Consider the following 27,541-nt stretch of genomic DNA (forward strand, 5'->3'; position numbering starts at 1 on the left):
GCAAAGCCTGTTTGTTCAGCTACTTCTTGGCATTCCCCTCCCCCTTGGATGTTCTTTTCCTAAGGGTATAGGTAGAGCACCTCTTACATGAGGGTCTTATGATCTGCTTTGGGGGGGGGGGGCGGAGCAGAGGGAAGGTCAGAAACCTTCCTGCTTATGCTGTTTTGTCAAACTCCTTCATCTTAAAATATTGAATATACCATGGTACCATGTTTTGGGGTAGCATGTCCTAAAGCCCATCAACAGCCATATGGTGATTTCATTGAGCATCTCTCTATGTAACAAGCTCTATTCTTAGTACTGTCCATATAACCTTTACAATGAGGCAGATGCTGGTATTCTTACCTCTGTTGTACAGGTGAGAAGTGGAAACCCAGAGAGGACAAGTAACTTGCCCAAGGTCACACTGCTATTTATTGGCACAGCCAGGATTTTCACCCAGACAGTCCAGTTCCAGAGGCTGTGCTCCTAACTTTCAACACCTCCAGATAAGTAGAGTGTCATAGAGACCAAGAGAAGCATGTTTTTCTATAATTAAGGAGTGATCAACTATGGTTAAGAGGTTAATAAGTAAGGGCAGAGATGTGACCACTGGGCTTGGCAACATGGAGATCATTTGTAACCTTGACAACACTTTAGTGAGTGTTAGGGTTGAAATCCTAACGGAAATGGGTTTATGAAGAATGGGGGAAGAAGTAGAGATAGTGAGTCTAGATACCTCTTTCATAGAGTTTTGCTCAGTAGAGCAGCAGAGAAATGGGACACTAACTGGAGGTGGGAGTGGGTTAAGTGAAATTCTTCTTTTATTTTGTTAATGTTGATGGGAATGCTCCAAATGATGCAAAATAGAAAGGGATAATTACTAAGAAGGGAGTTCTTGTGAATGTGAGAAGGGGTAGGATCCAGAAATTTATATTGATACTATTTTGCATAGTTCTGTGACCTGTGCCAGTACTATCACTGCCTTGGGGCAGGCATGAAGAAAGCAGATGTTTGGATTTGTCCAGATTTGATGCCATGTCAGGTGGAGGTGACAGACAGTGCAATAAAGGAGATTCAGATGTTGACAAGAGAGTTGTTGAAGTGATGGGCCATTGTCTCTAAGCTGTATAGGGCGAGAAGTGAACAGAGAAAAGGGTTAATGGATGGGAGGAAAGTAGAGGAGCAAATGCATGGGAAGTCCCCATGACCTGGAAAAATAGTTGTTGCTATCTTTCATAGAAGGTCAATGAACAAGCCTGCTAGAAAAAGAGGAGGTAGGGGTCAGAATGTGGAAGGGCTGCAGTGAGATTCCAGAGGTGACAGGATGCAGACTGCCTGTTGGAAGAGGAGGTTGCAGTGGAATTGACAGGATCTTCAGAGATGTCAGGGTCAAAGACCTGGGAGGCCTGAAGGTGGTGGCAAATAGTCTACAGGCATGGATGCTGAAGTCACACACTTATTATTCCACCTCCCAGTCACTTTCTCACATCCATATGATCTGGGTGGAAAAGCAGGATGAGCCAGATACAAAGACTTGCCTGAATGTTGGGTGGTGTATTAAGCAGTTGGCCTGAGCTGCTGAAGAGGAAAGGTTTTCAACCAAGGGCAAACTAGTCTATCCAGAGATAGATGGGGTATGGTAGAAGGAAGAGGCTTACAGAGTGGAGCTGCAGGAGGACTTGTCAGTTAAGGAGGAAATGGAGAGATTCCCTCTAAGGAGAATTGGAGCAGATAGAGTGACACTAATAGAACTTTCTGCCATGATGGAAACATTATCTATACAGGATCTGCTACCCACATGGGGCTATTGAGCACTTGAAATCTGGCTATTGTGACTGAGGAACTGAATTTTCAATTTTATCTAACTGCAATTAATTAAATTTAAATAGCCACATGCAGCCAGTGGCAACTGTACTGGCTAGTAGAGCTCTACAGAAATGTGCTGGTTAGGGAGCTGCAGTCCTCAACATCACAGCTGGGCAGCCTGGGGAGGAAGGGAAGGGTGCAGGACACATTGCCAGTGAGCCTAAAAGCAATTGGTCAAGGTACAGGTATAGGTTACTGGGGCCAAGTGGAATGGACAGGGAACAGGTGTGCCCCACATCCTGGCTTTTCTGATCCCTTGTGATGAGAGCTAGACCCTTCCCTCCATGCTCACAAGATGTGAGTTTCTGCCAAAGGGGACTTTGGCCAACAGCTCCTTGGTCCCGCTCAGATGGATGAAGAGGCAGCCTCTGAACTGTTCCCTCCAATCTCTCAAAGGCTGTTTCCCTTGAGGAGCTTAAGGCAGCTAAGCACCCAGGAAAGTTTCCAGAGACTAATAGAGAAGCATACATCCTACAAGAAGTGAGTCACAGTAACCTGGTTCTCCAGTGTAAAAGAGTCTCGGGGATCCACTGCATTTCCCCTTCCCAGGTGGGCATTTCCCAAGTGCAAGGGCAATGCTTAGCTAAAAAGAACAAATCAGAAACTCTTGGAGCTGGACAGACCCTCAGGTTGCTATAGCTTCATCTCTACTGGCCAGTGGTTTAGCCAGGCCAGGCTTAGCAGGGTCCTTGAGTGAGAGGTCCCACCCTTGCCAGACAGATCTAACTATTACGAAGTCAGTTTTCTCTTGCAGCCTGTATCCCCCTGCCAGGTCTTCCACCTCAGGGTGCTAGTCAGGTCAGAGGCAGTTACACACACCCCAACACTCTGGCCTTCCTGTTTTTTGAGCAGGTGGTAGCTTCCACACCTTGTCAGTTCTGGGCCAGTCCTCACAGTGCACAGTGGGAATCAATCTTTCAAGAGGGTTCTGGGAGTCTGAGCTACTTCTGTCACCACCCCACCCCCCCCACCCCCCCTCACCCCCCCCACCCCCCACCACACAGGGCATCCAGGGAGCAGGGCTTGGGAGTAACTTGGGGGAGGGACTCCCAGCACGGCCAGACAGTTTCCAGATTCCCCCGTCACTGAGACCCTCAGCGCGGCCCTTTGCCCAGAGTGGCTGAGCTCAGGGATGAGGGGGCGCTGGGCAGGGAGCCCACTGTCTCCTCCTCATGACTTCCCTTCCTCCTCATCCCAGGAGCCTCCTTGCCGGCCAACTGTACTAAAACTCCGGAAAACCATGGCGGGGAGGTTTTCCAATTAGAACATTCTTTTTCCGATCTGTGGATGATTCTTAAAGCAGCAAAAATCCATTCTTCAGGGCATGCGGGGATTTATCTGCCAGCGAGGCCTTGGCTCAGCTTGTGCACTCGTGCTCTGGAGGCCTGGCCTGGGGCTGCTTCAGAGCCAGAAACAAGAGACAGTCTGCATTTTGGGGCATCAGGTCACACAGGCCAGAACCAATGGCAGAGTGTTTCGTGAAGTTATTCAAAATGGTAGATTCAAAAAGCAGTGGAGAGTCCAGGCTGCAGGGATGGGAGATGTCAACATGACCTGGGGAGGCCCGCCTGCATGATCTGACCTCCCTGATCCCAGGGAGGCCACTGTCCACAGAGCAAGAAATCCCAAGGCATGGATTCCGCCCCTTGGAGCTGCACTGGTCTGCCATTCCCATCAGACTGGGAACTGCTCCAAGCCAGGACTGGGTCTGACTGGTCTCTAAGTGGGTGGAGGGTGTGGCAGTGTGGTGGAGAACAGGAGGCCCAAAGGGGGCACTTGGTGAGTGAGAGTATATATTTGTGCCAGGTAAATGGACCAGTCCCTTAGCTTGGAGTACAGGCTCAGGGCAGGGTGGGGGCCCCCCAAAGGCAAGACTGGGCAGGTAGGGTCTCATCCCATGTGCTGACAGATTGGACCAGCTCCCAGCAACCTGGAGAGCTGGTTACAGTCTCAGAGGTCTTGCCCTGCAAGTTCAGAGCTCCATAGGGGCCACTGGGGGTGCAACCATGCCTGGGGACCCCTGCCCTGAGTGGACCCACCCTGCTTGGAGTCAGCAGAGTCACCCAGCAAGTGAAAACTGGTTGAAGAGCTTAGGAGGATAAGGCAGCAGGGTGAGCCCTGGAAGGAGGGAGGGAAGAAGTGGATTAGGGTGCAGACAGGAGCCCAGCCCTCCAGACATGTGAACCTGAGCACCCTAGCTGGGCAGGGGCTCCATCCAGAGTAACTGGAGACCTGGTTTTTGTCCTAGCTCTCTCTCAGACTGGTTGTATGGCCTCAGCTAGATGCCATACCTGTCTGGGCCCATTTCCCCATTTGTACAATGGCAGAGTTTGGGTCAGTGCTTTGTCTCCAGTGGTCTTCAATATGAGGACACTCTTGCCTGGGTTGGCTTTGAGGCCTGACAGCTTTCAGAACCCCACCCATTATCTCCCTCCCTAACCTGGGAACTCTTCAGAGCACTGCTGGCCAGTTCTTTCCAAACAGCCACTTATCCCCCTACTCATCTGCTTACTTCAACCTGGTCTCCCAGAGAATCTGTCTTCTTGCCTACTCATGAGCTGTGGACCCCCTTCCCCTTCGGGGTGAGGTTGTCACCTGCCCACTACTGCCTCTACCTTCCAGGCCTTTTGTCTACCCAAACAGCCCAGCCTGGCCCCACCATGAAGCTCACCTTAGTTAGAGACTTGAGCAGAGAATAGAGAGGGACAGGGCCAAGCTCAGGCCAGGCAGGGGTAGAGCCAAGTCTGGGGGCAGCCAACAGTCACTAAAATCTTGTCCCCCAAGTTCTAGGCCAAGGCAAAGTTTGTGAATGAGCCAATGTTGTGGTTTAGAGTGGGCAGAAGGTCACCACCAAGGGGACATCTTGTGCAGGGGTCAGTGGTATGAAAGCACTTGGTGTGTCTGGGCCCAGGTGCCTGAGAACAAGGAGTCAAAGAAGAGGCTGATGAAGTTGGCAGGGACCTTGAAGTCTGGCTGCGGTGGCTGGGGGTGGCCCTGGTAGGAGTGGGGGTTTCTGTTGGGACAGTGAACAGGTGGGCAAGGCAGGGCAGGGTAGGGCAAAGCAGTTACCATTCGAGTCAAACCCGTTTTAGGTGAGATCAGCTGCAGGGCCTGGCAGCCTGGGAGGGAGGGAGGAGTTGAAGAAAGTCTGGTCTCTTAGGCTGACACTGTCATGGCATATCTGGCCTGGGCAAGGGCTGAATCACCTGGGACATGGGAAGAGCTTGAGGCCCCAGGGAAGCCCAACCCAGGGCAGCCTTCACTGACTGGTCATTGGTGGCTTTGGACCCCAGTCTTGTGCTCTGTATCTGACCCACCCACACTTAAGGCTCTGGAGCAAGCTTTCCCCTTCCCACTGGAGGCTTTGGGAGGCAAGCACCACCTTCTTCCTCACCCTTATATCTAACCCATCACTGTGCCCTCTACATCTTAAGTTTCTTGAAAGGAAAAGGGATGTGATACACCCTAGGTCATATAGTGAGTATATTTAGGAGCTAGGAGGCCAAGCCAAATCCATGGCCACCAGCAACCCAAGCAGAGGATGGGAAGGCATTAGATAATGACCACCAGAGTGGAAGCAGAAAAATGCTGGTTGGCAAGAGACAGATGAACTGAAGTGACTTTATATACAATCCCCCCATCCCCACTCCCTACACACATAGTCACATAGACACAGGGTCACTTCCTCCCTACTTGACAAAGCCCAGGAAGAGAATAATGAGAATTATTCCTAGAGTCTCAATCACCCCTCAATTCCCTCCTTCTGCAAATCCCCTCCAACCCCTTGTGCTTGTCTTTGTGTCCCAGCGATGACTCAGATGTGGCCCTGCCCTCTTGGAGCTCACCATGTAGAACAATAGAGGTGATGGCCACTATGCTAGAACTATGTCATCAGAGGGAACTGGGGGAGCACACAGAAGGAGGCAATCTACTTGCCTGGGTGGCACATGCAGTCAGAGAAGGATCTACAGCCACTTGAGTGAAGGTTTGGAGAACTACTAAGACAAGGGGACAAAGGACATTGTAGGGAGTCTGAGTGCCAGGAGCAAATGCCCCAGGAGATAGGACTTGTGATATTCAGAAGGCAGAAACAGGGGAGTGTGGCTGGATGTGCAGAGAGAGGTTGGTGCCACAAATCCTTGGGGCCCCTTAAAGTTTGGCTTTTATCCTGAGAGCAATGGGAAGCCATCAAAGAGTTGCACGCATGTAAACTATTAAACTGACTTGTGTGTGGAGACAGGATGGGAAGGAAGGCAAAATCAGAGGCAGGGAAACCAGCAAGGAGGCTGGTCCTATAGCCCAGGCCTGCACTAGGGTGGTGGCAGTGGGCATGGACAGAAGTCTATGGATTGGAAGGCCATTTGGGACATAGACTTGACAGAGCTCGATGAAGGAGGAACTGTTGGTCCATCCTTTTGATCCTGTCATCTGATAGGCCAACTTTTAGCCAACCCTATGCCGGCTGTTCGACGGCAGTTAAGTTCCTCACATAAGAGGCATTCCCTGGACCCACAGGCAGGGTTGGGGGCTTCTTTTGAAGCTCCCTCCTTCCTAGTCCCCAACCCGGTGCCTTGCACATAGCAAGTACTCAGTAAGCATGATTCAATGACACAAGTACTCAAAAAGCACAAATGAATGACACTTATCAAACTGCACTGGTCCTAGGGGTCTGGATGTGTCACCTGTGAGGTGGCCCGGCTTGCTGACAAGGTGCTCCCAGCATGGCCTTCCAGGGTGAGAATTTCTCTAGTGTCGCTGGTGAGCCAGGCTCCCTCACTTCTTCTTCCCAGCCTCTGGGATTTCCTGTATGATCTCAGCCTCTGGCCCCCTGCCCCCCCTCCCCGCCCCTGTCTGGAATCTTCATCTGTAAAATGGATCTAGGAACAGTAGTTCTCGACAGAATTAACCCAAAGCATCTGTGGAAGTCATTGGCCTTGAACCGGGGCCAGATTGCGTCGGGTGTGGGCAGGGGCGCAAGTAGGCAGCCGGGGCGTTCATGTGGCGGAGACCTCCCGGTCCGGAGGCGGGAGCCCAAAGGAATTTGCCTGGAAGTTTTCCACCGTGGCAGAGCCTTCTGGAGCTTGCTCTGTGCTCGCCACGGGGTGCCCCGGCCTTGATTTCTCCAGCAGCCCCGAGGGGCGGGGCTGGGAAGGAGCGGGAGGGCCGAGGACACTGGCGGGAGAATGTGCGGAATGTGCCAGGCGCATCTACCTACCCCAAGAGAGGGCAGAGGAAGGGGGCCGGCCGAGGGGAGGGGCGAGGGGCGAGGCACTGGGCGCCGGTGAAAACCTGTTTGTTCTCCTGCGGGTGGAGCCCAGTCCGCGCCTCCTCGCTGCCCTGCACGCTCTTCGCTGCACCCGGCTCCCGCTGTCCCACAACCGCCGCCCCGGGCCCGGCCTAGCCTGGCCCGGTTGGGCGCTGTCCACCCGAAGGAGCCCGCGCCCCGTGCCCGCCCGATCCTCTGCCCATCCCGCGAGCCGGGCACCTGTGCCAGGTAGGGCTGTCGAGTCGCCTTTGGCGCGGCCCGGTGGAGAGGCAACGGGGTGGGGGTGGGGGACGCCCCGCCCATACCCAGTCAGGTGGCGGGGACAGCTCAGGGCCTCAGTTCCCCCTTCCATGATCCTCACCCGCTCCAAGCATTCCTCCTGGGCTTCCACCAAGGAGGCAGTGAACTTGGTTTTCTGGTTTTCCCTGTAAGCAAAGAGAGTAAGCTAGAGAGGCAGAGAAGGCTGGCCTGGTCCCTCTATTCTCACCCTTTCTGGAAAAAGGATTTGATTGTTAGTGAATGGCCTGGGGCCAAGGTGCTGTAAGAGTTGACTGCAAGCAAAGGAATCAGGGCATCTCAGATCAGCTAGTTCACCCTGTGTCCATTTTGTAGATAAGAACACTGAGACCCAGAGGCTGGCTCACCCTGGAGCCCAGAGCAGGGGGCTTGAGGATTGCTTGTGATGAGCATGTGCTGGGCACAGGGCAGTCTCCTGCAGGGCTACCAGAAAGGTAGCTGCCCAGACAGAAGGCGCCGAATCAAGTGTCACTGAGTGTTATCAACAGGATCTGCAGCAAACGGGCTCTGTGGCTGAATTGTTTGGATGTCCTCTTTGGAAAGGCTGAGTGATACCTGGCCTCAGGAAGACTGAATAGCTCAGCATCTCTGTCTGCTCTGCTACTTCCCAGCTTGGGTGCATTTGGGCAGCTCCATCAGTCCAAGGGGTAACACACCAGGCCTCCTCCTACCCAAAGCTGTTGGGGGTTCAGATGAGGTCAGTGTGAGCGGGCCTGGGCTCTGGAACATCTGAGATGTGGTAGGAATTGTGTTCTCACTGAGCTGTTTGCACTTAGATTTGACATTGTAGATGGCAAAGCATCTCAGGATCACACTCTGTGAACCCTGAGAGAGACATGCCCTCACACCCCATCCAGCAGTAGAGCCAGTCTTGCTTTGGTCTCATGGCCCTTTAGATTTCTGGTCATGGTACCTGGCTGGGGACTGGAAGCAGGGTCCCATGAGCTGATTAGTAAGCCTAGGCAGTGGGGAAAGGCTCTGCATTCCTGCTCCTTCCTCACCAGCTCACATAATACTGGGCAAGTCTTCGAGAAAGGGGAAGCAGGAGATGTACCTACCTTTCCAGGGTCTCCACTGCCTCATCTGAAAAATCAGGGGCAGCCCAGAGGCCAGCTCAAAGGCCCTGGTTGCCACTTAGAAGCAACTAGCTAGGACATAGATGTACAGACCAGGGGCCAGCTTTCTGGCTGGTCTTGGTGCCTGTGCTATTTGTTTCATTACCCCTGGGCCATAGGATGGGAAGGAGAAGACCCACCTCACTTGCCCTACCCACTTCCATCAATTATCAGCCCCAGCCCTTGTGCCTTCCGGGCCTGGACTTCAGATGTCCTGGCCTGCCTGCAGTCCCTATACTCAGCCATTGTAAGCTGATGGAAGGTACACAGAGCAGCACACAGCAGGTGCTTCACATCTGTTCATTTCCACTCTTTGGACATCACAAGTCAGTGACAGAGGTGCCTCATTTCCATACTGGGTGCTGCAGCTTTGAGTAGCATAAACTCAAGGGGCCATGGGAGCCTGGAGCAGGGGAGCAGCCCTCACTGGGAGTATCAGGGAAGGCTTCCTGGAAGAGGAGGGCTTGGAAGTAAGGGAAGGAGCTTGGCAGCTGCCAGGGCAAGGCCTATATATCCACTGGGGCTGCATGAGTCTAGCCTCCCCCGTGTTCCTGAAAGACCAAAGCCAGTTCTTCCTAAGCCCCTATATGTTCTACCCAGAGCTGGACAGTGGGGGCCTGGAGGGAAATCACAGGCAGGCTTTGCCCCAAGGAGTGACAGGCTAGCTGGGGAGATGGACAGCCACTCAGTAGGGAGCAGTGACCAGCATCGAATCTGTCCACCTCACTTCCTTCTCAACTAGAGTCCAGATTTCAGCCACTGAAGACAGTGACCCCAGGGGTGGCTAGTGTTTCACCTCAGCTTCCCTCAGCATGCCTGGTGCTCTTTGTGTTTCTGCCTAGTGCACATGTAGCCTCCTGAGATCTAGCAGGGCAGATAGGCATCAGCAGCTAGTCCCTGAACTGTCCTCAGTTACATGGCAAGAAAAATCCCAAATCTGACTCAATGTACTCTGGAAGCTGGAAGCCTGCCTTCTTCCTTTCCCACTCAGCCTCCACGGGTGACTGATCCCTTTGGCCTGGATCTTGCTTCAAGCCACAGCCCATAAGGTGCCAGCTCATGCATAACACCAGCTTTCTTTCTGCTTGCTGGGTCCTGAGGCTGCCCCACTGCCAGGCCCTCCTGGCATGGGACAGAATCATGGCTGGAGAAGAGGAGAGCCATTTTCCATGGCTTCAGAGCTGTGAGCAGCAACCCACATGGTGCACCAGGCCTTTGGCTCCTGTGATTAGGATCCATCAGGGACTCTGTATTCATTTCCACTGTGTCTGCAGAGAGCTGGCTGATGCCAGGACAGGGGCAGTGCACCTAGTGGACCCACATGCCTGAGAGTGATGTTCAGGAGAGGTTGGCATCATTGCTCCTGAGGGTCAGCAAGCTGGCAGGAGACCAATGAAGTGGAGCAGAGAGATGAACAGTAGTAGAGTGTGTGATGTACCAGGGAGGTGTCTTTACAGCCTAGTGGTAAGAGAGCAGCTCAGAGGTCAGATTGGGTTCAAACCCCAACTCAGTCACCATCTAGTTGTGCAAACCCGAGCAGACCACACAACCTCCAGAGGCCTCGGTTTTGTCACCTGTACAGAAGGGAGGCTGAAGCCAGGAACACCTGCTGCACAGTGTCCTCCTCCAGTGGCTGTGATGGCCAGGGCTGAGGGTGGGCCCAGCTTGGGAGGAATGTGGGTTCCACATCTAAAGAAAAATGATTTAAAAATCACTACCAGTCTGTACCAGTGAGGCATATGGTGTCTACCCACAGTTAAATATTTGCCACAGAACATTTAATTCTTAAATTCACTTCTGGATGCCTACTAAAATCTGATTTGCTTCCTTTTTTTTTAATAATGTCTACTGTTTTCATTTTTAACTGTTTATCTTGGATTTATTTAAAACACACAGCAAAGTTGTGAGAATGATACAAAGAACTCCCTCAAAGTCTCATCTGGATTCCATGCTGTTAACTTTTCTGATAATTTTCGTTAGGAAGGGAGAAGTTGACATGGGAGGACTTGTGTGACAGTAATGTTCGTTGAGGAGTGGCCATGGAGGGGTCAGGGAGTGGACAGGGCTCGCATCAGTTCTTTCTTCCAAAAGGGAAACTGAGGCACAGAGAGGTACCCGCTCAAGACTCACTTGAGGATTAAGAATGGAGCCAGGTTACTTTGTCTCACAGATAATGTACGTGTTTGGTGAGTGTTTTCTGATTACTTGCCTGTGTTGGGCACTGGGGCACAGCAGTGAATGAGAACTGAGAAGGGTAGGGGAAGGAAAGCAGGACGGACAGGTATGGGTGGAGAAGGGGCTGAAAAATGAAAGGTCAAGAGGCCCTATGGATGTCATTGTCAAACTCTAATGTGGGGAGTCAGGAACTTACAGCTTAAGCACATGTCCCAGGGGTTTTGTATTCTAGAGGGAACTAGAGGCCACTTTCAGAACCACTGTCTAGGTTTTTCCTGTGGGGAGTGTGCTCATTTCCAACTGCAAGAGGAAACCAAGAACTGGAGCCACTGGTGGTAGCGGTGGAGGTAGCTGTGGAGCTATGTGGCCATGCCCTGGGTCAGGGAGGAGACCTGGCCTCTGGGACCAGTGGTGGGCAGGCCTCATGCTGCTGCAGGCTGTTGCTGGTGGTCCTGACCTTTACGCTGTAGTCTGGTTCCTGTGATAATTGACTCAGCACACCATTTTCTGATGACTAGGTCAGTTTTCCAGAGAGCTTGATGTGGCAAGGGTTCCAATCATAAGAATGAGTGAAAATGCTTACATCAGGCAGTGCCTGGTTTAGACTAAAAACAAAACAAAACAAAACAAAAGAAAACAAAACAAAAACCCAGGATTTGTCTCACCACTTCTGCCCGGTGAGCTCCCACTTATTCTTTCATTCTTTTGGGACGGCCTGAGCCAAGGGCACTTCCTTGGGAAATGTAGCACTCTGGCAGTGCCCTAGAAGGGCTGCTATAGGCTCCTGTCTGTCTGTCTGTCTGCCCAGTACCCAGCCTGGCTGTCAGGTCTCCATAAATGCTTGTTGAATAAATGAAAGTGTGGCCTTAGGCAAATTCTTTCTCCTCTCTGAGTCTCCATATTCTTATAAAAAAAAAATGGGGACAGTGATAATAGGTAAGGGTGGAGCTCAGGACACTCTGGGTCCTGGGTGGACAAGAAGGGGAGAAAGTAGCTGGGAGGAGGCCTGTCCAAACTCAGCTGGGGTGGGAGGTATTGTTGGGTGGGGAGAGGGGGCTCATTCCTCTTTTCCTCTTGAGCTTTACTCACAATCACCTGTAACTAGGACAAAAGGAATTCTTTGGCCAGTGTTAGTCAGGGGCAAGTGGGGGAGCGGGGACTTGTGTGTCACCAGGCCTGCTTTGGCAAAGGCTGAATAGGTGGCAACATTGAGGGTACAGGGGTATTCTTGAGGAGGGAGTTGGTTAAGGTGGGGGGTGGGATCTATGACCCCTGAATCCCTTTCAACCCCTTTGGCTGTCTGTGTGCTGATGGGGATAGCATCTCTGCCCTACTGGGATGAGTTTAAGACCACCTTGGTTTTTAGGTCCAGGGGGTGAGGAACCAAGCCAGCCCAGGCCTTGAAGGAGAGCTCCCAGGGTTCCTCTGGGCCTCTTCTCATGCTACAGCATGAGAGGTAGAGGCCCTGGAAACAGTGGGAATAATTCATATAGATGGCTCTGGCAAGGGGCTCTGTTTGGGGTAAGGGTTCATGGGCCCTGCTATCCCCATCGTTTTAACCCTGCCCAGACCCTCAGCCTCCACAAAATATCTCAGAGGGCCCTGCCAAGAAGCCCTTGCTGGTCCCTGAGGCCAAGCTACCTCTGAAATGGACCAGTCACCCCAAGCAGTCACTTGTATCCAGCCTGTGGAAAACTAGAAAGTGGGCACAGGACAGCCAGAAGGAATCCTGGCTCCTCAAGAGTGACAGGCAGCCATGGCTCCCTTTACCCCCTTGGGGCTTGAACTCTCCACTGCCTCTGGAGAGAGTTGGCCTGTGTCAGACCCTCAGATAGCTGCCTTCCCGGGCCCTCCAGCACTGACGCCAAGAAGTCTAGATTCTGGGATGTTGGGGGTGGGCTGGGGGAAGGTGAAATTCCAGACTTTCATGTAGAACTCATTTACCTGTAAAGCACATTTACAAATACTACCCCCCCGCTCCCAGGCATTCTTTTTCCATATTACATTTTTCCCTCTGTAATCCAAATCTCCTCCAGCTCTTTTTTCCACGTGGTGCACCTCCTTCCTTCTGCCTCATTAGCCTCCACATGGGAGTCCCTAGGACTGGAGCATCACATGCAGGTCAAGGTGCTCTGCTCCACTGGGGCTCCTGGGAGCTGTGTGCTGAGTAGCAGACTGGGGGTCTCTCACATGACCCAGCTGCTCTGCCATTGCTCTGGCAGGCCTCTGAAGGGCCCCTTCCAGGAGGAAAGCAACCTGTCTGCTGATCGTCCTCTTGCCAGATGCTGAGACTGGGAATCAGGATGTCCTCAGTCATGAGACCTGGCCACAGGAGACTGCTTCATAACACATTTGATCATTCTAGCACTTGGCTGCCTGAGTATTGGCCTGGGTCCAAACCTAGACATTAGGCCAAATGCCTTCAGAAAAGACTGGGTGAGGGCACCCAAGCTGGGGGTGGAGGTCGCACTCCCTGACTTTTGGCATCCCCAGCTCTTTCACACTCCATGCTATATCCTGCTTGTGGCCTCACTCCATTCATCTCTTTGTCCAGGCCTTTCTCAGCCTGGCATGTGGAGTGCATGCCAGCTCATTCTTGCACTTCCTGCTGCAGCCTCCTGGGAGAGCCTGTCCCATGGCCTGCCCAGTGTCTTAGGCCTTTGCCCTCCAGGGGATGTTGCAGAGGGAGGACAGGACAGGGAGGGAAGCTCACTGACAACAGCACTGCATAGGGTCCCATGGACTTGCTGATGAGCAGACGGGCTGCACTGAGACGCATGCCTTCCTCCCATGACTAGGGACTTCATCTTCACCCAGAGAGAGTAAGTGACATGTCCAGTGACTTGTTTTGACAGAAGTAGGACTTGGACCCCTTGTCTAGTGCTCTTTCATTTGTACCCGAGTTTGAACAGACATCACAGATGTGTGGCTTCTTGGCCTTGGCCAAGTCTTCCACATCTCTAGCAGCATGAGTGTGCCTCTCCCATGAAATGACAGATAATGAGCCCAGCTGGCTTGGCTCTACAGCTATCTGAACAAGCATGGTCTCCTACCCCCTTCTTGCTTCTGTTTCTGGTGCTTAGAGGGAAAAAGTAGGAGGCAGAGTCCTCTAGCAGGCAGGCTTGACTACCTTGGTGTTACCCTTCCCCTGGTAACCCAGACCACCCCAATCCTAGTATAGTTCATTACCCTGAAGGGGCTTAATAGGGGCCTCTCACGGGTATTTATGCACAAGGGAGGACTCTAATCTTGAAGCTCAAAGGCACTTACTTGGAACACACCCAAAGAGGACCTAGATGTGCATTCCAGAAGGTGGATCTAAGGCACAGGGTCTTTTCTTTGAGACTTTCCCTCCATCCTGGGACCACTGATGGCTCTGTGTTCAAAGGGAGTGTTTACAGTGAGAATGAACAGGAGCCTCATCCTCATGGTCAGAATCCCCCATTACCAGTTGGGCCAGAAGGGAGGTATGGAGGGATTCTGGCCAGTAGAGCTAGAGCCTTGTTGTTGTAGAGCCCAACTTAGGCTGTTATAGTAAGGCAAGAAGGAACAGGTATGACAGCTGGAGTCATCCATGCAGGCTGTGTCTTTCCACTGTTTAGTCACTGATACCCTCACCCAATGATGGGGAGCCAAGGTCCCATGCAAAAAAGGAGTGTCCTTCCTGTCAGTCCAGCTGTCTTCTCTGAGACCGCCTGACAGTGCCCAGTGGAAGGATCAGAAGTGGCTGGATTTACTCATCTTAGAAACAAGTTGTTGAGAGACAAGGGACTTTTCATTACTTCACCTCTTCCCTCATGACCCAGATAAGAGCACTTATGTTTTTGCTGAAGTGATTCTGGGGCTCTGCCTCTCTTAGGGCTCCCTGCTTTGGAGTCCCATGAAAATGCTCACAGACAGGGGCGCCTGGGTGGCTCAGTCAGTTAAGTGGCTGACTTCAGCTTAGATCATGATTTCATGGTTCATGAGTTCGAGCCCCACATCGGGCTCTGTGCTGACAGCTCAGAACCTGGAGCCTGCTTCAGATTCTGTGTCTCCCTCTCTCTCTCTGTCCCTCCCCACTCATACTCTGTCTCTCTCAAAAATAAACATTTTTTTAAAAATGCTCACAGACAAACCTTTGCTCAAACGTGGCCTGAAGTTGGCCCAGCAACTGGCCCATGCACCGGGAAGCCCAAGGCCTTGTAGCCTTCATGAATATGTCACTTACCACATCCATATTTTGTCACTGGGCTTGGCCACATGGGCCATTCTTGGGGTTGTGTCTTCTTGTCCTGTCCCACTGGCTTCCTCAGCCAACTCCTGACTCACACCTAAGGGGTCAACCCAGAGTTGAGCTACAGGCTCAGGTTCCAAAAGACACAACTGCATGTGATCCCTGCTGGCCGGGGATGGGGTCCACAGAAAGTTGGTACACATAGGGAAACACAGCCAGGCTCCCTCTCAGCCTTCTGGGTACAGATTGTCAAAACTCACCTCTGGGTAAGAAGTCCCACCTCTTGCTCTTCTGTCTGTGGTGTGCCCACTCATGATTGCTCACTGTGGCCGGCACCCAGCACACACACATTCAGACAAGTCCCAACACCTGTGTCCTTTGGCTGCAGCTCCTTGGTGTGCAAAGCTAAAGGTGTTTTGTTCCTCTTCCCTCCCAGTTTGCCTTGGAGATCCCTGCCTGGTATTCAGCATTCCCCCATTCCCCAGCTAACCACTAGCTCAACTTGTCTCTTTTCACACAAGCCCTTGGTACAAAGATCCCAGGCCAGGGTCACTGGGGCTGGGGTGGGCCCATGGGATAGATGTCCAGGCTGTTTGTGTTCATAGGCCTAGCCACTTCACCTGCTTGTTGGTGTTCACCCAGTTGTCTGTAAGAAGCCAGCTTGTCCCAACTGTGATGGGGGAGGTGAGGAAAGGCATTTCAGTCCTGGGGCAGGCTAGCATGAGGGCAGCAGCAGCACCAGACTGAGGACTCCAGGATGGGTGACACTCAGGGGCCGGAGACAGCCACAAGGGCAGATGCCTGTCTAGGTCCAGCCTGCTGTGGTGTCTGCCTGAGGTGGACTCTGCCCCTACTCCTTCTTCCTCTCCTATGGTTTCCTTTTCCTTCCAGGTTATTGGGAAATGCAGACATTTTTAGTGCAGTGTGACCGAGAATGGGATTAGCCAAGGGGCTGTGGGACTTGATGGCTCCTCTGGGACATGCTTCTTGGGCTGAGGCTCTAGGCCATTTGGCAAAGAGGTAGCTGCAAGGGCAAAGAAACAGAAGCCTGCTTGAGAAAAAGGGTGTGCACAACATGGAGAGTCAACCTGGGTGGCAATTCTAGAAAATTTTCTCTGAATTAGTCTTCTCATCTTGGAGGCAGAGCACGTCCTTGTGGGGCAGAGGCTCTTCTCCTGCTGCTTCTCTCTCCATCTCTGTCTCCTCATGCATCAACCAAGCATTTGCGTCACTGTCTTCCAACTCCCTGGCTCCCTCCCTCCCCCTCCCTCCTGCTAATCTGCCTGCATCAGCTCCTGCTTGCATCAGCTCCAACTCCACTCCCTGACCACACCAGGCTTGCTGTGGCCTGGGGAAAACAGGCTCCTTGCATTCCCTCATTGGCTCTTTCCTTCTCTCTATCCAATCAGGGCCAGAGGCCCCTTCCCTGGGAGGTTGCTGGAAAGACTTGAGAGGCTTCAGCAGTTGGGAGGAAGGTGCATTCAGAGACCATCTGCATCAGGAGTGCCTGTCCCCATCTCCCCCCAGTCATCCTTGCTAAGGATGCTCCCCCCTGCCTACCCCAAGAAGCATCTGCAGGCTAATGGGAGAAGGAGGAATAAGGGTATGAAGGGCAAGGAGGGTGGGCTGGGCACCCATTTAGTGTCTGAGGTGGCCTGGCTTGCTCAGGAGGACTTAGACTTGGTCCTGAGCTGCCATGGGACAGGCTGGTGTAGTCTCGGTATATACCCTTCTTTGGACTTGGCACAAGGAGTTGCCCTATGAAGGATAGCTAGGGTGGAAAGTGGCTGATAAGCCACCTGTTCCTTCGTGGTCTAGGCCAGGCCCCTAAGCAGGGCAATATGACCATTCCTAAGGTACCAAAAGACTTCCTATCAAGGCAGAAACAGGAGCTGTACTACTGAAAGTGTACACAGAGAGGCTATCCTAACTAGAAATGCACTCACACGGGCCATTTGGAAGATGAAAACACCCACCAACATCATGACACCTAAACTATGGGATGGAAAAGAACTGGTACCAAATTCTAGTCAGTGACACATGCTGTGGCTTGGGAATATCCTGCCAGGAGGAGACCCAGCGAGCAAGTCCATGGGTTTGGTGGCTTGGCGCCACTTTACAGATGAGATTGAGGTCCAGGCAGTGGGACAGTGTCACAGCCATGTGAAGCCACTTAGGGATGAGGAGCAAAGATGTCAGCTGTCAATCCAGGTGGCCCTTCCTGATGTGCCAGGGAAGCCTAGGAGGCTGTGCAAGAAACCCAAGTGCCCCAAGGAAGAGTAAGACTAGAAGTAGGGTGGGAGATACCCCCCCAAAATGCATACCTGTTCTCCCTCCCACCCAAGCTGTGTGCAGAGAAGACCCAGGATCCTTGAGGAGGCTGTGTGTGTGCCCACAGGCAGCAAGGCTCTGCTCAGAGCAGCCCAGAGGGACCCTAGAGGCACAGGGCACCTTCCCCAGGATGTCTACCCCAGAGGAAGGAGAGAATTCCCCATGCATCCATCGGCTCTCCTCACTTCCCAGTCCTTCCTTGGCACTTTTCACCTTGCGTCAACTTTGGAGATCCATCATTACCTATCCAAGCAGCCCCAGCTCCCATTTTATTTGGTTAAATGACTGCTTGTTTAGTCTTTATCACACAGGCAATGCACATTCATGATAGGAAAAATAGAATACACAGAGGAACATAATATTTTGGTATATATCCATTCAGGTGTTTCTTTCCCTGTTCATTGTAATGTACATATATTTTTAAGTAAATAGCATCATCCTACACATCTTTTTGTTTAAAAGCTTTCTTTCACTTAATGATATATGGAAACCATACACATGAAACTTGTTAAATTACATCATATATCCATATCATTTGTAATAAGTGCATAGTATTTGCTTGAATCATGTATCATACTATGTTTAAATATCACTGTTGGGAATTTACATGATTGCCTAATTTTCACCATTATACTCAACACTGGGACACCACCCCTCTTGTATACTTTGTTCTGCTTACTCATTTGTCTCCATAGGAGAGATTTCTGTGAGGGGAGCTTCTGGACCAATGGTCTTACCCTCTCAAGGCTTTCAAAACATATAGAGATTTGTCTTCTGAAAAGATGAGTCCATTGGTCTGCCCACCAACAGTATGTGAGTGCTGCCTGGGAAACATACTCCTGAGTGGTCTGCATCCCATTCTTCAGAGCTGTTCCTGTCTCTAGTGAGGGTTTTCCCAGGTGTCCATTGATTGAGGATGAAGGGGATTGTGGGTCTGAGAAGAGACTTGGGTCCAAGGAGAGGTGGCAATGTATGGTTAGTCAAAAGCATGGCTCCTGCCAGCCTTCAGTGCAGATAATCAGTGCAGGATATGTATTGGGTATGTGAGGGGATGCCTCGGTTTTGTTCTTGCTGAGGCTGGTAGAGGGAGCAGGTCTTGTCTGGGAAGACTTTGATCAACAGTACCAAGGCATGAAGGTCAGACAAGGGGAGAGTCCTCAGTAGGAGCAGGAGCAGGCAAGACAAGTGGACCCCTGAGGTAGAGGCAGGGCTTAGCTCAGCAGGAGGAGTTGAATGGCATCCCAGGTGGGAGGAACCAGCATAAACAAAGGCATGAGAATTACTGTGGTAGGGCCACCTTCTAAGGATGTTGAGGTACATGGTCTTCTTGGAGCACAGTGTCAACATTGAGGATCATTTGTGAGAAAAGTAACTGGGTCCAGACACTGGAGAGTTTGCCCCCAGGCTTAGAGACAATGGACAGCCAGCAGAAGCTGAGTGAAAAGTGAGGGCTGATGTGGTCCAAGCTGCGGGAATGAGGCACAGATGAAAGCAGGTGCAGGGAGAGGAGGGACCAGTGAAGTGGACGGAAAAGCCAACTCTGCGGCTGGGACATTGATTCATACCTCATGTGTCCATCTGTCTGGCTGGGGCGCATCACTTTAAAGGCTCCTTGCTCCAAAGAGCTGCCTTCTTCAAGCCCATGGGAAGACTCTACTTCTTGACTTTTTCAGATTTACTGTCCCATCAAAAGGGGACATTTGACTTCTGAGATGTAGCATCAGCCCTGCTCTTTGCCTGGTGAGGTAGGGCATAAGCCTTGAGTCTTCTGACTGGGGTCTTAGTTGTGTGGATGGGACCTAAGGCAACTCCACCCTCCCTTGCTGTGGGTTCTTACACGTATCCCTGCCCCTTTGGCCAGGGAGTTCCCAGTGGTCCCTCTGCCTCTGTCATTCTGCATGTGTGTGAGTGTATCCTGATTTTGGAGGTGGCTTATTTGGTTCTGATTTGGCAGGAAACTTCTAGGCAATGTGGTCAACAGGTTTGTCAAGAGGAAACTGATGAATTCCTGAAGGAACTTAAACACTCAGCAGTAGGAGGCCCTGAGCTGAGGCCCAGAGGTAAGGTACTGGCCCAAGGTCTCACAGTCAGTCAGCAGCACCAGGAGACTGAGGGGCCAAGATCCTAGGTAGCAAGTGTGTCTGTGTGTCCTGCCCAGTGGGGCTACTCCATGGGCTGCTGGGATGGGACAGTTGGATGTATGTGGTCTAAAGATTGCTTATGAATGAGTTCTGCTCAATATAACTCTGATGTGGCAGCCTTGGTGGAGGGGCTGAACAGTGGGGCTGCCATTTGCTGTGATGAGGTGCCATTCCTGGCACGCATCAGGCTTGGGCCTCCTGGGCTGCTCATTCAGTGCAATTTATGGGAAAGCCAGCTCTTGCTGACATGGCAAATTTGGTTTGATCTTGGCCCTTGCCTTAGCCATTTTAGTGTGCCCTTGACCTCTAAAGAAACATGTCCAGGCCTTGCCAGCTGGCAGCAGTGGGGGCCAGCAGGTAACAGGCTCCTAAGGGAGAGGCTGCTCTGCCTCAGGACTATGCCAGCAGGGCCAGGGCCCCTCCTTCCCATCATGTCCACTTGCCGGAAACTCTAGTCCTTCTATTGAGGCCCACAGGGCTAGTTGTGGCAGGCCAGAGCTGGGATTAGACCCACGATATGGGCCTTCCATCTGCCTTTAGCACTGGGCCGTTCCCAGCCTGGACAGTTGGCTTCCTCACCCCAGCCCCTTCTGAGACAAACATCTTCACAGTGCTGTGAGGCTCCGGAGGTCACTGTGGTCCACCTTTCACTGGCTACAGGAGGGAAACACATAGCTAAAGGGCAGAGAAAAGACAAGGAAGGAGAGCAGGGCAAGAATAGAGAGAGGAAGAGAAAGCAGAGCACAACAGCAATTCCTTACCAGATCCCAACCCTCACTTGGTCCCTGAGCACTACTAGAAGTTGGCAGGGGGGCCCTGGGCTTTCCCCACTGGAGATGAAGCAAACCCGTGAGCATCACAGGGCTGCACACTCTCAGGCTTGGTGGTTTTGATTGAGGACAGCTGACAGTCTCCTGTCCCAGTGAAGACAGGTTGAGACTCAATTGCTCCTTGGCTCCTGTCCAACTGCCCTGTGATCTTTGCTGTGCCCAGGTGGTGCCAGGCATTTTCAAGAACATTGGTGCATTCTGCCTTCATGGCAGTCCTGAAGGGTAGAGTTTTTAAAATCCCATGTTACAAATGAGGACAGTGAGGCAGACTGGACACATTAGCTGACCTGCCAAAGGTCTGTCAGACAGCTACTAAAGAGTGAGAAAGATAATCCAACCCCAAAGGAACTGGTCTCCCAGCCCCCACCCTTCCTTTAGTCCCTCTTTCTGAGCCCACTAGTGCCAGCCCTCAGGAAGCCTACCCTGTGGAGGTTCCACTGCTTCCCCTCTCTCCCCTACACTCATCTGGGCCTGGAATCTGGCCATCAGAACTCTCTGGGCGGGGGGGGGGGGGGGTTGTGGTTTGCCCTTATAAGCTATCTGTTGAATAGACAGCTCCATAGCAGTCCACGCCCCATTTGAGCAGCTCTGGGCAGACAGGTGGTTTTACTATCAGACAATGACAGGTCCAGTGTGTGCTCACTCCCTGGCCTCTGCCCACCACCCAAACTCCAACAACTCTTGCTTCCTGATACCCAAAGGGCAGTCAGGGACCATATGATGACCTGCAAGCCATTATAAATGCATGAAGTGACAAGCCATGTGCTTGCTTTTGTCCTCAGGAGCCCTGTTGAATCAACTGAGAAGGAATCTGCAGAGCAAGCGCCATGAGTATCTCAGCTCTTGGAGGCAGCACCAAAGGTGAGGACTGCACTCCCTCTTCTCCCAGTCTTGGTGTGTGGCCTGCCCTGCAAGGGCCACAAGCACGGCAGCAGAGAGCAGCATATTGGGAGGACTGGCAGGGAGGCGTCAGTGTCCTGGGGCTGGGTTCCCCTTCTGAGGCTGCCTGGCCTTGCCCCTCCAGGGAAACCACTACTACCAGGTGAGGAGGAACGCAATAATGTCCTCAAGCAGATGAAGGTTCGGACCACGCTGAAGGGGGACAAGAGCTGGATCACCAAGCAGGATGAATCAGAGGGCCACACCCTGTAAGTCCAGGAGGCTAGGAGGCCAGCAACAATGAGGTGGGGTAGGGTTGTAATCCACAAAGGCCTGGGGTCGATGCCTGGGGATGCTGAGGGACTTCCACCACTCAGACTTCAGTGGGGGCATGTGGCCACAGGCAAGCTGGGGAGGGCAGAGCACAGGAAAGCAATCCAGTTGAGGGCAAGTCTCAACCAAAGTTACAGGGTGGGAAAGCCCTTGATGCCGAGTGGGCATGTACATACTTGCCTGTGGAATGTGGAGAAAGGCCAGGGAAGGAAAAGGTGAGACGGCAATGGTGAGCCAAGTTCTTGTGGTGCATGCACTGCACCCCACCTCACCTGCTTTGGGGCTCAGCAGACAGCCTCTAGGATGGAGGCTGCAAGGGGACTGATGGCAGAGAGCCACTCTTTCAGGATCCCTTTTTCTCCAGAGAGCTGCCTTCTGGTCGGAGTCGAGCTACATCCTTTTCATCAGCTGGGGAAGTCCCGAAGACCAGGTAAGAGGTGATGCCTGATGGCCAGTGGGTGGGCCTCATGCCGCAGTCTTCAGGGGATAAGGAGGAGCCCAAACTCAAAATAGATGTTAGGGTCTGCAGTGAATCATTTCAAATCCACAGGAGAGACAGGCTTTTCTGCTCTGCTTCCTCTTGGGAAAGGGAGTGCAGGTGTCACTGTGTTCAGATCCCTGGCCTTGCTGTGTGACCTTGAGGCTGGCTGCCTAATGGGCCTCCATGGTTCCAGCTGCCTAGTGGACATTGAGAAGTCTCTGTAAAGGGTGAGACAACATATCTGAGGTGATTTACACACTGTTGAGGGTCACACATGACTCTCTTGTAGGTAGCCCTGATTGCTGAGTGCACTGCGGAACCAAAGAACTGCCCACAATTTGATTTTACAGCCTTTGCATAGCTCTCTGGGGTGTACAGGTGAATTTTAGGAAGGAATCAGGGTGTCAAGGAGATGGACACATTTGTTCCAATGGTCTCCCGAATTCAGGATGACATATTTTGACATGTGGCCAAAGGGAACAGCCCATCCCCTCTGCATTTTGAAGACTTTTGCCTATCGGTGTCTAGGGGTGCTCCAAAGCACTGCCAAGTCAGTGAGTGGTGGGAATGCAAACCTCAGGCTTTAGTCTTGCTACAGTTCACTGGCAGTTGGTAGTGAAGGCACTGCCAGGATCTTTCTCAGGTGGTGATAGAGGCAGTGGCAGCAGCTTGAAGGGAGGGATCCAAGTTCACTGCTAAGTCTCTGGGGCTGCCTCTAACAACTATGGACTTGCCCATCACCACCCCTCCCTGACTCGGCATCCACTACCAGCCAGGTCCTGTGCTCTCTCCTTGGGGAACTAACATCTTAGCAGGGAACACAGGCATGAACCAAACAGAGAGGTGAACATAAAAGAGAGAATTATGGATTGTGATTATTGCAGTTGGCAAAGTTGGTGAAGACCTGAGGACGGTTTAAAGACAGTCTACTCACCAGGGGGGTAGTTTACTTTGGGTGGTACGGTTCTCACCCTGGGCTTCTGTTTGGGGCTATGTTTAGAAAGCACATCCCAGGGCACTGTGACTCAGGGCCTAGAGCAGGGATACCTGGAAGTGTACATAAACTTTGGCTCTCCTTTTCTCTTGGGGAAAGAAGTGGATCCAAGGGACAGCCAGTGATCATGGCCTAGCCTCCCCAAGCCAAAAATGTTTGTGTGGCTAGATGGGGGGAAGTGGCCTTTCTTTCTCAGGCCCCACCCCAAGTGTGCTTGCAAATTTGCCACCTGCAGGCTGCTGTCTCTATTAAGGACAGGGTCTGCCATGATGGAGAACACTGTGGCTCTGTGCTGCCCTTCCCACCTGCTTGTGTGGGGTTCCCTTAGACCCACTTCCCCTGTTCTCCAGCCCTTAAGCTACTGTCTTCCTAGAAAGAAAGGCCATCTGCTGAATCCTTGTCTCCTTCCCCTGCACCCCAAACTCACAGCTCTTTGCTGCCTACCACTACTGGCCCTCTGAACCCGCTCAGTTGCTCCCAAGCAGGAGACACCCAGCATGTGCAGTCTGTTTTCCAGCCATGCCCTCCAGTCCCAAACTTTCATCAAGTCTGTGATGTGGGCATCTCAGGAGCTGGAGGAGAGAGGCCCCAAAGGAGCATGAAAGGTGGGGAAGCTGCCTTTGGTTCTACCCCTTGGTCCCTCATGAGCCTTCCCAAAGGAGTCTGTGTGGTTAGGTCCGGGACCCTGGGCTCTCCCTGCCATGCCTCAACCCCAGGCCTCTGACCATGCAGCCTCCAGTTGTGAGAGTAGAGAGTGGGAGCGCTGTCATCAATCCCAGAAGACTTCTTGTTCAGGGGAGTGCTGGGGCCTGGAAGGTGAGAGAAAAACTTGAGTTTGGAGGAGACCCCTCTGCGGCAAATGTTTAGCCATGGAACACATCTTCCTGGGCACTTACTGTGATCCAGGGCCATCCTGGGCTGGTCCCGGTACTTTTCCTGGGGAGCATGAGAGAGCAGAATAGGAAGCCTGGCTTTGGGTGAAGGGGTAGCTGGCTCTCTTGAGAAATGGCCAGCCACTCTTGTTCCCCTCATTCTGACCACACTGGGGCACCCACCAGCCAATCCACTTTGCTGGCATTGGGTGCAAGGGAAATAGGGCGTCTTTGCTTCACCTCATACCTTCTTTTCCCTCGGCAGGCCTCCAAGCACAAGGGCTCCCACTGGCTATATCATCCGGTAGGTAACCATAGGACCCTGCCTGCCTCCACATGCCTGCACACCACTGCTCCCTGGATTCTCACAGGGGAGCTCACAGGGCTACTTCTTCTGGGCTTTCTTATAGGGGAGTGTTCACCAAGCCCATAGACAGCTCGTGTCAGCCACAGCGGCAGTTCCCCAAGGCCAATGGAGATCCAAAAAGGTGTGTGTCCTTGGGGTGAGGGCCTAGGCCAAGCACCAGGCATGAGGGCCTAGGTCAGGCTTATGGCAGAGAGATTACTCTATCTGTCACGAGTGGGGAGGGGTGGTGGATGGTAGCTCTCCTGTGTAGGGCAGGGCCCTGGAGAGTAGTGCTGGGACACAAAGCCCTAGGTGGATGTATGACCCAGATTGGGCAGTCCTGTTTCCCAGCAGCTGTGTGCTTTACTTTACCTTCTTCCCAGAAGGCTGAAGTGGCATGTCATCAAAGCGCCTTGGTGTCAGGTTGAACCTGGGCTCCATCATAAAGGCAGGGTCAAGGGGCCTGGGTCAACCTATGGCAGGAGGGCTGCCCTGCTCAGGGTGGCACAGATGGTATGGGTGTGTGGCAGGGCTGAAAGAAAAGAAGAAAGGCCACCAGCCACATTCCTGCTGGGGCATGTAGACAAATTTAGAAGCAAGAGGGGGCTTGGGAGTGGGCACATGGAAACTCCTTTCCTCTCCAGTGCTGCTGGTCTGCTGAGAGCAGCTCCCAGTGGGCTTCCCCGGCCCTCCTCCTCCGGCTATAAGATGACCACTGAGGATTACAAGAAGCTGTAAGTATGCAATGGCAGACCCAGTTCAGTTCCCTCCTTCAAGGACAAGCCCAAACAGCAGGCCTGACATTCCTACCAGTTGCCACTATGACCTGGAGCACATTGCTCTTCTGATCTGTGGCAAAGCAGGGGCTCTAAGAAGCTTATAGAAGGGGCCGGTGAGTCTGGAGGAAGGGTCATGGGTCATATCTCTGGGGCTGCTGTTGGCTGACTCTGTTTCCTGGACATGCCTCTGCCCCCCTCTGGGGTGTAGGCCTGGCCGCTCTGGGGCCTGATGATCCTGAGCATGATGATAGCCCTGGCAGCCAAGTAATTGGCATTTCGTGCTGAAATCTGAACCGCTTCTTGGATATAAATCTTTGGGGCTCCCCTTCTGGCCCCTATCAAATAAGCCCCCCACTATATGGCCAAGGAGGGGGTTTCTGGACAGAAGTGTGGGTTGAATCTGCAGTTCCCAAGGGCCCCACATCTTTATATTGCTTTATATCCCTTGTCACAACCATCCAGTGACATGGACCAGGTAGGAAATCTTTCTGGAGAAGGGGAGAGGCTTGAACTGGGTCTTGGAGGACAGTTAGGGTTGGAATAAGGAGAGAGGAGAGGGCTGGCTCTTGAGGAGGAAGAAGTGACATGAGCAAAGACTCAGAGGCAGCAATGCCAACATGTGCTATTATTGTTGTAAGTCAGGAAGCCAAACTGCTGAGTGTGGCAGCCTGTGACAGGGAACAGGGGCAGAGATAGGGGAGGAGGGGCCACAACCAACAGCATCCTCACACCATCTCCCCTCCCCCAGGGCACCCTACAATGTCAGACGCAGCTCAGCATCAGGGGATGCTGAAGAGGAGGAGGTTCCCTTCTCATCTGATGAGCAGAAACGGAGGTAATGGTGCCCGCTGAGCATCCCACAGTCAGGGCAGGGGCCCAAGTTTCTGTGGACCAGTAATATAGGAATGGTGCCAGTTGCAGTGACAAAATGCACAACATGTACAATATCAGTGCTGGCTTGTTTGCTGGAGGAGTGGCTTCCAGCAACAGGTGTCATTCATTGAATCCCAGAACCACCCACTCAGTGTTGGGCCAGCTCAGGGGACCCTTTATGAAACTTTCATGGAGCAGAACCTAGGTAATGAGGGCTGGGGAAAGCCTCCCCTGGGTGGACAGAGTGTACAGAGGGAGGTGCTTCAGGACTTTATATCAATTTGCTAAAAAGCGTCCTGGGCAAATTGAACCAAAATCAGCCATCCTCCTAGGAGGAGCCCTCTGTGTGTATGCCGTGTGTGCTGTGTGGATGCTGTGTATGCTTTATGCTGGGCAGGGCCTGCATGGCTGGGTGGCAGAGTTACGCTCTGGAAGTGCCAGTGCCCCTCACCCCAAAATGAGGCTCAGGTACTTGGGCAGCAGCTAGGCTCTGAGGAAATAACCGCCCCCCCCCCTGCCCCGGGCTGAGCCTGCCCCCACTGCCAGTGTCTGTTGGGCCCTCTGCGCCTTAGAAAATAGCAAAGCTCCTGTGCTGAAGGTCTGGCAGATGGACAATCCTAAGGCCAGAGTCTGCAGTGACAGTGGTCCCCGGGCTTGGGAGGTATAGGGGAAGGGCCAGAAGTTCAGGAGCCAGGCTGCTGAGCATTGACTGCCCACTTTGCCATCAGCTAAGTGTGTGGTCTCACACAAGTCACTAAAGTTTCCCATGCCTCAGTTTCTTCATCTGTAAATTGTGGGTGATACTAGCACCTACTTTCCTAAGTTGTAAGGACTCAATGAGCCAGTATGGATTTGCAGCATGCAGCACAGGGCCAGGCCCACAATCTATGCTTGATAAATGTGGGCTGCATGGTCTCTGTTTCTTTTGAATAGTTCTGGGAGCAGGCGCTAATTTGACTTTGTGCACTTGCCTCCCTGGGATGGCCCTGAGCCATCCTGGGTAGCCGCTGGGCTATGCTGGCAGAGTGAGTCCTGCCTTATGCCATTAGATACCTTCTCTCTGTGCCACCGCAGGTCAGAGGCTGCAAGCAGTGTGGTGAGGAAGACAGCCTCCCGGGAGCACTCCTACGTTCTGTCAGCAGCCAAGAAGAGCACCAGGTGAGTTACATGACAGGAGACACAGCAGGGCCTGGCTTCTGGGCCAGCTCAGCTACCAACTGGCTCCCCTCCTTTCCTCCTGGCTAGACCTTCCAGGATTCTCAGATGCTCTTTCTGGAAAACTGAGAGGTCTGGCTCCTGCCATCAGGGCTAATGAGGTACTGGGAGTGAGAGAGAGGCCCAGGACCCTATAAAGCAAAGTGGTCATGATGTCACTTGTCCATGGGTTCTGTCCAACACATTGCCTTTCTGCTTCCTTTGCAGCAGCCCTGCCCAGGAGATGCAGGCTCCATTCATTGCAAAGAGGTAAATGTCAGCAAGGGAATCTTTCCAAACCTCTTGCTGGCTGGAGAGAAAGCATCCTGCCAGCAGAGGTGGAGTATGATCACCATGGAAAGCAGGTGCAGAGTGGGAAGGGGCCTCTGTCCCTGAGCAAGGGAAGTTGTGAGTGCCTAGTGGCTTTTGTCTGGAGGCCAGATGAGCAAGTAGGTGGGTATGGTGGCACTTGTGGCGTCAGCAGGCAGTTCTGTGTAGGCAGGATCTGGCTGACAGAACATAGCTTGTGGCTGGAAACTTCCATTTGCTAACAGGGCTATGCCCCTGATCC

General features: G+C 52.6%; 1 protein-coding gene across 21 annotated transcripts in view; it reads left to right on the forward strand.

Annotated features, from left to right (window-relative positions):
- Nucleotides 1-27,541, forward strand: part of ZNF185 (zinc finger protein 185 with LIM domain) — a 101,207-nt gene that overhangs the window by 23,617 nt on the left and 50,049 nt on the right. For 4 of the 21 annotated variants that reach the window (XM_019438218.2, XM_019438217.2, XM_019438223.2 and 1 more), the window contains exons 1-10: nt 7,115-7,342; nt 21,002-21,080; nt 21,244-21,367; nt 21,796-21,861; nt 24,044-24,082; nt 24,189-24,266; nt 24,769-24,858; nt 25,652-25,738; nt 26,851-26,934; nt 27,199-27,240. In XM_019438218.2, the coding sequence (XP_019293763.1) occupies nt 21,047-21,080; nt 21,244-21,367; nt 21,796-21,861; nt 24,044-24,082; nt 24,189-24,266; nt 24,769-24,858; nt 25,652-25,738; nt 26,851-26,934; nt 27,199-27,240 (644 nt within the window). In that variant the 5' untranslated portion in view covers nt 7,115-7,342; nt 21,002-21,046. Of the gene's footprint in view, nt 1-7,110; nt 7,343-21,001; nt 21,081-21,243; nt 21,368-21,795; nt 21,862-24,043; nt 24,083-24,188; nt 24,267-24,768; nt 24,859-25,651; nt 25,739-26,850; nt 26,935-27,198; nt 27,241-27,541 lie in introns of those variants that run through there. The other 17 variants (XM_019438219.2, XM_019438229.2, XM_019438234.2 and 14 more) reach the window with 13 other exon arrangements.

This window comes from Panthera pardus, unplaced genomic scaffold (genome assembly GCF_024362965.1).
Source record: "Panthera pardus isolate Hobbes unplaced genomic scaffold, ASM2436296v1 HiC_scaffold_27, whole genome shotgun sequence".
Lineage (NCBI taxonomy): Eukaryota > Metazoa > Chordata > Mammalia > Carnivora > Felidae > Panthera > Panthera pardus.